General features: G+C 46.5%; 1 protein-coding gene and 1 pseudogene across 1 annotated transcript; both read left to right on the top strand.

Moving 5' to 3' along the window:
* The first annotated feature begins 644 nt into the window (after positions 1–644).
* Positions 645–6,511, top strand: kif17 (kinesin family member 17). The gene is made up of 14 exons (XM_015958362.3): positions 645–1,050; positions 1,160–1,306; positions 1,381–1,482; positions 1,666–1,855; positions 2,072–2,524; positions 2,611–2,693; positions 2,782–2,947; positions 3,031–3,128; positions 3,231–3,328; positions 3,402–3,630; positions 3,888–4,146; positions 4,747–4,808; positions 4,898–5,018; positions 6,233–6,511. Exons 1-14 carry the CDS (start codon positions 820–822, stop codon positions 6,391–6,393), a joined length of 2,400 nt encoding a protein of 799 aa, XP_015813848.3. The 5' UTR covers positions 645–819; the 3' UTR covers positions 6,394–6,511.
* A 3,304-nt stretch (positions 6,512–9,815) lies between these two features.
* Positions 9,816–11,645, top strand: LOC107384880 (E3 ubiquitin-protein ligase TRIM35-like; annotated as a pseudogene).
* The last annotated feature ends 17 nt before the right edge of the window (positions 11,646–11,662 follow it).

An 11,662-nucleotide genomic window follows, 5' to 3' on the forward strand; every position in this document is an offset into this window, starting at 1 on the left:
CTGGCTGAATAGGACCCACACCCACCCTCACACCTTGGCTCATGTGTTTATGTAAAAGATCATCGGGGTCTTTTGTTCTCTCTTCGGGGGGGACGACTCCCACTGGGTTTGAATCTGGGACTCTCCACCATTTGACCCTAGAACTGAAGAAGCCTCTCAGATGAGAGGTGAAACATCTTCAAGCAACTCAAAGAAGTCCAGACGCTTTTCTTTCAAAGCTCCTTAGACTATTTGTGTATTATTTATTCACTCATGTATTTTTTGTTTAGACGGGTTGAGACGCACTGGCTTGTGATTATTTCACTCTACAGTTCTCACATAGTTTCCTTCTATCCCTGCTTTCCAAAGGCTGACCTGTTTTGAAACTCAATCATATAAAGAATAAACTGGTGCAATTACAAAGTGTCTAATTGCAAAAACCTTAAGAGGTTCATGCAGATGCTACTTCCCAATCGTTACGATGCCTTGAATGTAAAGTTTTGTAGATATTCTGAATTCTCACCACGTGTAAAAAGTCATATAATTTCTGTTTTGCCCGACTGAAGATAAAGTCTGCAACAGGTAATAACAGTTCCTACCCCTTTCACCCACTTAAAGAGCTGTAGCTTTAAGGTTGCTAGGCAACCTCACAATGCCACAAAGAGAGAAGTCACAGGGAAGCGGAGACAGAAGACCTGAGATCAGGCTGGCGTTTCTGCCTTTGTGATGATTGTTTAATAAGAAGTCTCATTGCTCCAGCTCAGTGTCTCTGTAAAACCTCTAAATGACTTTTAGTTGTCTCTTCTAAAAGGACTTTTCTGTTTGCATGACTGCTGAGTTATGGGGTCGGAGTCGGTGAAGGTGGTGGTCAGGTGCAGGCCCCTGAACGACAGGGAAAAGGCCCTCAGCTCCAAGATGGTGCTGTCCATGGATCTCCAACACTGTCAGTGTTTTATAGAAAAGCCTGGGGCAGTAGACGAGCCGCCCAAGCCGTTCACTTTTGATGGGACCTATCACATCGAGCAAACCACTGAGCAGCTGTACAACGAGATTGCGTACCCTTTGGTTGAGGTGAGTCGTAGCGTTTCTATACTGGTCACTTGACACCCTCGGTCTCAGACTTCTCAAGATTTACTTCTCCTTCCTCTGTTGATCCTCAAACAAAGCTGCATTCTTACAGGGAGTCACTGAAGGGTACAACGGCACTATTTTTGCCTATGGGCAAACTGGAAGTGGCAAATCTTTCACCATGCAAGGGGTGTCTGACCCTGCAGCTCAAAGAGGGGTCATACCGCGGGCTTTTGAACACATCTTTGAGAGCATCCAGGTATGTGAACTGTTCTCAGGCAGATCTGTAGACTGCTAGTAGGTAACTGTGCTGTCTTTCTGTGCACAACCCAGTGTGCTGAAAACACTAAATTCCTTGTGAGGGCCTCTTACTTGGAGATTTACAACGAAGAAGTAAGGGACCTCTTGGGAAGTGATACGAAGCAGAGACTGGAGGTTAGTCGAGAAGAAGTTGGAAGTGGATGAGTTGCTGCTATTGTTCATGCATAATGAAACTCAGATACTGCATGTTTTGTGCACGTTACCACGGTGACGTAAAACCAGAGCTGTTTAATGATTCCTTAAAGGTGTTCAGAGGAAAACATTTGATGTATTAGTGGTTTTTGTGTGTTCGTGCAGCTGAAGGAGCACCCAGAGCGCGGGGTGTACGTGCGGGACCTCTCCATGCACACGGTTCACAGTGTGGGGGGGTGTGAGCGGATCGTAGAGCAAGGCTGGAGGAACCGGGCGGTGGGATACACTCTGATGAACAAGGATTCCTCCCGCTCCCACTCCATCTTCACCGTCCACCTGGAGATCTGCCACACCGGTGAGAACCGACAATAACACAAAAGCTTCCACTCATTGATAAGATTTGAAAATGTGTGATAATGCATAGATAGCTTTTATTCGAGTTATTTTTTATTTGAAAGTAACTTTTTTTTTGCTTTGTGTTGAATAAAACCACGACTGATTTACCTCCATTCTATTGAAGTCAGTAGAAAACCTTTATAAATATTTCACACTCGTCTTCTTCTGCTCCTAGATGCAGCTGGCCAGGACCACCTCAGAGCAGGAAAACTAAACCTGGTGGACCTTGCAGGAAGTGAGCGCCAGTCTAAAACCGGCGCCACTGGTGAACGACTCCGTGAAGCCACCAAGATCAATCTCTCCCTCTCGGCTCTGGGCAACGTCATCTCTGCCCTGGTGGACGGCCGCTCCAAATACGTCCCCTACCGGGATTCTAAGCTGACCAGGCTGCTGCAGGACTCTCTGGGAGGAAGCACCCGCACCTTGATGATTGCCTGCATCTCACCTGCAGACAGTAACTATGAGGAGAGCTTGAGCACGCTGCGTTATGCAAACCGGGCCAAGAGCATCCAGAACAAACCAAGGATCAACGAAGACCCCAAAGATGCACAAATCAGAGAGTACAGGGAGGAGATCAAGAAACTGCGGGCCCTCATCTCTGTTCAGTTGGGCTCCTGTGACCTTTCGTGTTAGTCGTGACATCTAAGCGCAGATCCTGAGAGGAATTTAATTAGCATTTGATGATTTTGTGTTTTTTCTTAACTTATCATGCAGCTCAGCTGGCTGATCGGTCCTCAGCTGTTCCTGCAAAGCTACAGTCCAGCTCTCCTGAAACGAAGACAGAGAAATTTACAGAGGCAAACCTTTCCCAAGCTAATATCACGTGGCGTCTACGTGGGTTTTTATAAGAACTAGGTGATTTGTGGTTCCACTTTCTCTCCACAGGAGTACGAAGAGAAGCTGGCAAAGCTGCAGGCTGAGTACAACGCAGAGCAGGAGTCCAAAGTGAAGCTGCAGAAGGTTATTTCAGCTCTGCAATCCTCATATGAATCAGCCCTGTTGGATCTAGAGAAGAACCAAGCCAGCAGGGGGAGCTCTGTCCCTCAGAATGGTAAAATCAAGAGGCATTCATCTGCTCAGGTAAGGAGCGTCGTCGCTCCTGATGTCTACGTTATTTTGATGTTTTTGTCCTAGCGCCACTGAGCCTCAGCTGTATGGATAAAGATGCTGAGAAAGAAGGCTCCACTGACCCTGATCCCCTCTGCACAAGTGGAGCTGCTTCCCAGACCGAGGTTCGATCCCAACACGATCAAAGCAGTTTATGGTTCTGAATTGAGTGAAAACACCTGTGGATCTGGCTTATTGGAGGATGTGCTGTTGTGTTGCTGAGCCAGCCTGCAGACCCTTCTGCTGCAGTGGTCCAAAAAGATCCAGAGGACGTGAATCTCACTCAGTCAGGCCAACCCCTTGACCAGAAACACGCCCTGGAAAGGTTTGTGTGCTTCCACAATGTTCGCATATGTGAAGATGGAGATCTAGCCTTATTCTACCATCTTCACTCCCAGACTGCAACAGCTGGAACAGAAGATAATAGGCGGGGAGCAGGCCCGGAACGCAGCGTTCCAGCAGAAACACCGCCAAAGGCAGAACCTCGCTGATCAAAGAAAAGCTCAGCTCATCCACGCGCTGTCGGAAGACAGCGAGGAGAGCGAACACGTCATGTTAAAGGTCTACAACTCAATCCAGGAAGAGGTTTATGTGAAAAACCAGATGCTGGTTAAAGTCCAGGGAAAGGTGCGTGACAGTACCTGGTGGATAAACACATCTATAAATCATCTTCTGCTTCATTTATCTAAATTTATCACAAACAACAACAAAAAGTGAGACAGCACATTTTACATAAAGATTATTTACACTTCAGGCTAGAAAGAAGATTGTTGATTATTTACACTCAAAGTGTCCTGGGGTTTTGCACTTTTTGTTTGTTCTGACACCAAATCCTAAACGAGGGTGTGTGAGTGTTCTCATCTAAGATCACTTGTAACTCTCAGCTGAAAGCAGCCAAACTGGAGATCCGGGACCTGCAGGCGGAGTTTGAGGATGAGAGGAAGGACTATCTGTCAACCATCCGCCGGCTTGAGAGAGAGGGCCAGCTGCTGAACAGCCTGTTGGAGCGGATGGTGCCTCTTGTACGCCGGGACTGCAACTACAGCAACCTGGACCGCTTGAAGAAAGAAGCCTTTTGGGACGAGGACGGCGCTGCCTGGAAGCTCCCTGATGTGACGGTGCAGAAAACAACATTACCTTCAGGTAACGGAAACAGATATTTGTTAAATATAGGGCAGTAGTTCCGGAAGAAACTCAATACAAATGTCCAAACCCCTTTCCTCAAGCTCCTGCCCTAATCCACACCCTACAAGAGTGCTGGATGCAACAGATACAGATGTTTTTGACCTACTGTTGGTACGTTTTCTGCCATAACTCCTAAAGTAACACACCTACAGTGTAGTATGCTAGCTAACGTAGCTAGCCTGGCTCTGGCTTTGCTTCCTGTTTGGCTGCTCCAAGCCGAGAATGCGTAATTTCAGCACATAGAAGTTTACCCATTGGGGGAGGGGGGGGAGGGGGGGGTGTCAGGTCAGAGGGCAGTTTGATGGATGGATCAGGAACCAGTCGTTAGGAATGGGACATTCACAATGATTAGATGAAGGTTTTCCGGCATTGTACGTTTCAGAGGCGAAATAAAATGATCCCTTTTTGGATAAAACATTTAAATTATTAGTTACATAGGTGAAGAGAATTTCATGTAATATAGCAAAAAATGCTCCAAAAACACCCCCTACCCCACCTTAAAATGGCAATATTGTTTATTTTTGGAAGAATATCTTTTCACTCTTTTATTTCTTGCAGCTGTTTCTTTAAAATCTGCAGTTCGCCGAGATTCTGGTCCAGATGCTGCAGAGCAATATACGGTATCAATGTTTCAGAGAGTGTTTGAGTTAGAACACACATGGATTTGATTTAACCTTGACAGACATTTTATTTTTGCATCTTGTTGCAGGTGGAAGAGGACCGGTTCAAGGAAATGCTTAGCCGAAGTGACAGTGAGAGCATCGCTAGCAGCTACTTCAAGTCTAAGAGAGCCAGTCAGCTGCTGGGAAGCGATGTTGCTAAAGGACGTGGTTAGATTCATGACTCAGATTCATCCTCTTTTAGTCAGTAAACCTGCCGGTTATGACCTTTTCTAGTCTTTAAAGGAGCAATATGTGAGAATTTTATTGTGAAATAATCACAAAACAGTTTAATGACTCAATCATGATGGATGGAAGGTAACATTAAACATATTTCATTTTCAGCCGGCTGGGGGGTTGTTAGTTTTTCCATTTTAAAAAAGATGAGGAAGGCACCCTGTGAGCGCTTGAGGCTGCTGAGTCTGCGCCGAGCTAATGCTGCAGTGCAAAAAGCTCCAGAGTTGTTTACAGAACCAAAGCGAGTAAACAAGAGCGACTCAAAAGTATTTCTTGTACCTCTAAGAGGCCACAGCATCCTTTTGTTTTACTCTAATATTGGGTAAAGCAGGCTAGAGGCTAACGGTGAGCTACAAATGCTAACGATGAGTTGGAAACAAATGGTCAGCTCTACAAATATCCCAAGCTGCATTTTCAGTTACCAACATCTCAATATGACAGTAAGATGTTTGAAGTCTATCCATCCATCCATCCATCCATCCATCCATCCATCCATCCATCCATCCATCCATCCATCCAGGGTCGGGTCGGGTCGGGTCACGGGGGCAGCAGCCTAAGCAGAGAGGCCCAGACCTCCCTCTTCCCAGCCACTTTGGCCAGCTCTTCCGGGGGAATCTTAAGGCGTTCCCAGGCCAACCAAGAAATATGTGGATGACAAACTAACACCGACAGGCTCATTCTACTCACCAATCAGAGGCTGTAGACGTAATTTCAGCCGGCCAATCAGTCCGTAGTGTCACCTCGGTCCCAGTCTGACCTCTGGGGCGGAGGTCTGGAAAAAAAAAAAGAGATGCCTCGGAACTGAAAATGCAAATCTGACCTGTATGTGAAACCAAATTCTGGTCCTGTAACGGACTGAGCCAATGCTGTGTAACCACCAATAGTCTCTCCATCGTGTCCTGGGCCTTCCTTAGGTCTCCCCCCTGTTGGACGTGCCCAGAAACCTCATAAAGGCGTCCAGGAGGCATCCTAATCAGATGCTCAAGCCACTTATTAATGTCTTTGGATGTATGATTTATTTAGAAGGTGTTTTAGGTGCAAAGTGTTTGTTTTATTTGAATATGCAGTTTAACTTCTCAAATATAAAATATTAGCAGCTTCATTTAGAGCAATGCCTCCTCACGTCAGTCTTTTTCTTTTTGTCCAAGGGGTTGTTGTGTCAGCCCACCTCGCTGTGAGCACTCCCACCACAAATCCGTCTGTCAGACTGGACCCCGTCCTACCGCGTCCTTACCGTCTGGAGTCCCTGGATGCCCCCGTTGTCAATGGAAAGGTAAAGCGTAGGAAAAGCAAACCTCACACCCCGTAGAGGAGGGGTTTGAAAGAACTCGCTTCACTAACTTTTATTTTGGACTTAAATGTTTGTGGTTCATCTCACAAGTAAGTTTTATCGTTAATGTTTGCTGCTAATGTACACAGAAGTAAACACGTCAATTTTTGTCTTTTAAATGGCAACATAGGTAAAGTATGATGCGCTTCTAACAGTTTTGCATATTTTTACATTAATAAACAATAAGGTCCACTTAAACATTTGAAAACGTTAGGTTATGCATATAACCACTGTTCCCTGGAGAGGAATGAGGTACAACGAAGGTACTATAGGACATCACGCCCTCGTGTGGCCTGGCTAGACGCATTTAATCACGCCTGTAAGGCAAATGAAAGTGAAACTGCGTGGAGGCCCCGCCCTCCACTTATAAGCGACTGTGTCACTGTCATTCCTCAGTTCGATAGCCGCTCTTCACCGAGCTGGGCTGTGAATCGGGCAGCCCTGCATTGTACCTCGTTCCTCTCCTTCAGGGAACAGTGGTTATATGCATAACCTAACGTTCCCTTTCAGTCGATTCACTCGGTACAACGAAGGTACTATGGGACTTATCGAAACGCCCCATGAGCAGCTATCTAACCTGGCCTGAGATTGCAACCTAAGATGGCAAGTCAGATCCAGCTGAGAGAACCGCATGGGCCACCGAAGGGGCCAAAACATCCAAGCGGTCCGTTTCAACCATGGAAAACTTGGTTTTTGTAGCCCAACAGGGTTGAAAACCCGAACAAGGTGGGTCCCGGGATCAGGACGACTGAGGTTTCTTCTTGCGGCTCACAGAGCGTTTCTGTGAGTCCCCAGAAGGGCTTTTACTCCAAGTGGAGTGGCGAGGAGGGAAAGACTGGGTCCGAGCTGGGACCGAGCCCTTCGCTGCCACTGGAGAGGCTGTCAGAGGTCAGGTTCTTCCTGTCAGACCCAGGTGCCGTGCGCCACCCTTCCCGCCTGGGGATGATGGAGCGTAGCGCCTCAGTCTGTTTCAGCTGGGCCTCGAACTTCGTCTGAATAGCGTTGAGGGACTGATCAAACAGACCACTGGGTGAAACAGGCTCATCCAGGTAGTTAGCCCTGTCCCTGTCGGGGACATTAGAAAGGGTCAGCCACAGGTGCCTCTGAGCCACTACAGTTGAGGCCATTCCTCTTCTCAACAGCAGGGCAACGCCTCGGGCCGCTTGCAGGATGTAGTCCGACGTGACCCGTATCTCACTGATGAGGGTTGTCGGGTGGGACCCTTGCTCCAAGGTCCGCCAGGCAAAGTGCTTGGTAGGTCTGGAGCATGGTGGAAGAGCTGAGAACGCGGGCAGTGGAGGCCTGCGTACGGTAAATCTTCTCCAGTTGTGCAGCTGAGAAGCGGCATGGCTTGGAGGGTAGATTAGTTTGTCCACTAACTCCGTTATTGCAGATCAGAGCCAGGTAAGCCGCGAGAGAGGGCTCCATCGGAGGGAGGTTAACCAATCCCTCCATTTCTGCACAGTCGAGGTCCGAGAACTGACCGTAACCCGGGACCGTGGTGCAGGTGGATAGCGGCTTGGTCCAGGATGCCGTGAGCTCAGCCACAAAATCCGGGTACAGTGGCAGAAAGTTCTTTACCTCCGCTGGTTCCGAGGGGAGGTAATATCCAGAGAAGCGGGACCTCTTTTGTGAGACACACAGAACGAAGTGGAGAAGCTGAAGAGCCACAAAAGATAGCGCTCGGTGGGCGGGAATGCGAGCCAGAAGGCAGTAGAGTCCAGTCAGCGAGCAGTTAAGCTATCTTTCAATAGCGCAGCTAGTTGTCGGATGTGTTCTCAGCGAGGTGAAGAGCGTAAGAACTGAGGAATGACAGTGACGCGGTCGCTTGTAAGTGGAGGGCGGGGTCTCCACGCAGCATCACTTTCATTTGCCTTACAGGCGTGATTAAATGTGTCTTCAGCCAGGCCACACGAGGGCGTGATGTCCCATAGTACCTTCGTTGTACCGATTAAAATCGACTGAATGGGAACTTTGAAGCATTTCAGAAAAAAGACATTTAAATGTATCTGTTAAGAGCTTTGTGAGCCGACTGTGTAGAAAAGGTCTCAGCCATCGTGTTCATGTTTATATAGGCTAGGTCTGGGATAAATGGGTCAGGTTGCCACGGCAACAGGCTTAACTGGTAGAAGGAAGTTATCTCGTGTTACATGTTTCACTGTAAACTCCCACATGACGGAGTGAGATATGCAACTTTTATTTGAATAATCATTCAAATAAATCATCAAACCGCACAATCTTAAAAAAGGTACATGTGTATCTTAACCCCTATTCTTAACATTCCCTGATCCATGTCAGTTTTAGTGTGTGTGTGTGTGTGTGTGTTCTTGTACTACTACATACTGAAGAACATTTTGACCCTTTTCCCTATGATGTGAGGACATTTATTTGCTCCTCACTTTTTTCAGGGTTTGGTTTTAGAGGTCTGGTGTGAATTAAGTTTTAGTTAGGGTTAGGAATAGATGAGCATTGGTTATGATTATGGTTAGGCATAGTGGAGTCACAAAACTTAATGGAAGTCAATGGAGGGTCCTCACTATGATAGAAAGACAGGTGTGTGTGTGCGCGCGCGCACGCTTGTGCATGCGTGTGTGTGTGTGTTTGTGGAGAAAGTGGGGGAGATATCTCGCCATTCGCTGCAGAACCACCGTCATCTGATTACAGCTCCCCTGCAGGTCATCTGGGGGAAACAGGACCAGGTCAGTGAAATTATTCATCTAGATGAAATTATATCATTTATACAACAAAATAATAATCATCAGCAGAAGAGCAAATATAATCTGATGTGTTTTTTTTTTAGACCTATTTGTGACTCCTGCTGCTCTCACTACCCTCACAACCTCCAGCAGACTGGAGAAGCAGCTGCTGACTCACCTGTTTCTCTCAGGTGTTGAACGTTTCGGGCGCTGCGGTGGTCCAGGCCGTGTTGCCTTGTTCCCAGGTGGAGCTGTTGGACACCTTTGGTCACTCTGTGGCTTCAGAGAGGCCGAAGAAACTGGCTAATCACTGACCTCCTGTCTGAGCAATGGCGTGGGAAATGCAAAGAAACGTTCCTGAAGACTTTCCTGCCTCTGAAGATCTAAACAAGATTTTCTGTCTATTTCAAAGTCAAATAAACCCTTGAAGTTTTTATCACTTGGTTGTAAGATCAGTAATATTTATGAAATCATTACATGACAGGATTTTCTCTCTCTGAAAACCACTTCTTGTCTTTTCTTCCTCAGAAGTTTTTAAACCAACTGAATATTTAGCCTGATAATAAAACCAGCAACTCAACAGGTTCTCATGAGGTTTCTCTGACCTGTGTGTTGACTGAAGGCAGGTCTGATAACTTATGTAACGTTCTGTTACTGAAACACGTCTTAAAAAGCAGAAATAAAAGTACTTCAGTGACGAACGACATGCTGCTCACGCAGGTTAGAGGTCAGTTTCTATAGCAGTTTTCATGAAAGTCATTAAGTTCTGAGAAAATATCAAACTTGTTGAGGAATCAGTTTGAAAGTAGATGAAATGATGTCCTCTGTCCCGACTCAGCCGGCCTAAGCTGCAGATCAAACCAGACGTTCAGCTGCAGGAGAGACAAACCCCACAACTGAAGGTGAGTTGGTTAGTGGGAAGTTAGGAGAGAGGAACCAGGACTGTCTGTTGTGTTTTCAGTTTCACTTTGAGTCTAACTGGCTTCCAGATCAGAGGATTCCTTCTGTCCGGTCTGCCAGGAGGTCTTATGAGATCCCGTCATTCTGTCATGTAGCCACAGCTTCTGTAACGTCTGTCTGAAGAGCTGGTGGAGACAGAAACCAACACACAGGTCGGGTGTCCAGTTTGTAGGAAAATATCTGCAACAGATGATCCACCCTGTAACCTAGCTTTGAAGAACCTGTGAGTCCCTCATGAAGGAGCACCATCAGCAAGCTTCAGAGGGTCTCTGCAGGCTGCACTCTGAGAAACTCTGACTCTTCTGTCTGGACCATCAGGAACCGGTGTGTGTCATCTGCAGAGACTAACACTCCGGCCACAGATTCAGACACATCGATGAAGCTGCTCAGGATCACAGAGAGAACCTCCAAACATCTCTGAAGCCCTTAAAGGAGAAACTGGAGCTCCAGAAGAAAGTTGAAGTTCAGCTTGATCAGACACCAGAACACCTGAAGGTCCAGGCCCGACTCACACAGAAGCAGATCAAGGAGCACTTTAAGAAGCTTCACCAGCAGATGAAGAGGAGGCCAGGCTGGCTGCACTGTGGGAGGAAGAGGAGCAGAAGAGTGGGATGATAAAGGAGAAGATGGAAGCTCTGAGCAGAGAGATGGCAGCTCTTTCAGACACCATCAGAACCTCAGAGGAGGAGCTGAGAGCTGAAGACGTCTTGTTCCTGATCAACTACAAGGCTGCAGTGGAAAGAGTCCAGCGCTGCCCCCTGCTGGTTTGTCCACAGCTGCCCTCAGGAGCTCTGATGGACCAGGTCAAACATCTGGGCACCCTGGCCTTCAACATCTGGAACAACATGAAGAATGTAGTATCCTACAGTCCCATCGTTGTGGACCGAAACACAGCTCATCAAAGACTCATCGTGTCTGAAGATCTGAGCAGAGGTGAACAGAAGCTCCTGATTATCCAGAAAGGTCTAATAAGTGGTGATCCTCTGTTCTGGATTCTCAAGGTTTTAACTCAGGGAACCTCAGTTGGGACGCCGATGTTGGACACCTTACACTGTAAAATGTGTGGAAAAAATGGGAGACATTGATTCTGGATTATGGGAAATGTGGTTCACAGTGGATAAATGCTACACATGGTCACCATTAACTCCTTATGTCAGCCTGAACACCAGACTGTAATATATATAACTTTTAACAGTCTATTCATCCTGTTGGGCTGTCCCCATCTTTGCCGGTTTTCGAGTCGCCTGAAAACCCACTTCTTCCACTTGGCGTTCCCTGAACGTGTAGAACCTCTTATTTTTTATTTCCTGTTTTTATTGGTCACTTTAACCCTTGTTTTGTCCATTTGTTTCTACTTCAATGTTTTACCCTCTTTGCACTATTTTAATTGCTTTTATTATCTACTTATTCATTGTGATTTACATTTCTTATGAACTGTGAAGCGCCTTGGGCTCCCTGACAGGGTCGCGGAAAGCGCTTTATAAATAAAGCTTTGAATTTGAATCCTTGAACAATACTGTACATAATATGAATTGATTTTTTATTTGCATGAATAATGTAAAATAAATGATAATATAAAACATAATAATGAA

This window comes from Nothobranchius furzeri, chromosome 3 (assembly GCF_043380555.1).
Source record: "Nothobranchius furzeri strain GRZ-AD chromosome 3, NfurGRZ-RIMD1, whole genome shotgun sequence".
NCBI lineage: Eukaryota > Metazoa > Chordata > Actinopteri > Cyprinodontiformes > Nothobranchiidae > Nothobranchius > Nothobranchius furzeri.

Excerpts from the sequence above, each read along its gene's own strand:
- kif17 (XM_015958362.3), top strand. The coding sequence starts at position 820 with ATGGGGTCGGAGTCGGTGAAGGTGGTGGTCAGGTGCAGGCCCCTGAAC. Across the intron at positions 1,307-1,380 it reads ACATCTTTGAGAGCATCCAG|TGTGCTGAAAACACTAAATT; the intron begins GTATGTGAACTG and ends TGCACAACCCAG. Across the intron at positions 2,525-2,610 it reads GGGCTCCTGTGACCTTTCGT|CTCAGCTGGCTGATCGGTCC; the intron begins GTTAGTCGTGAC and ends CTTATCATGCAG.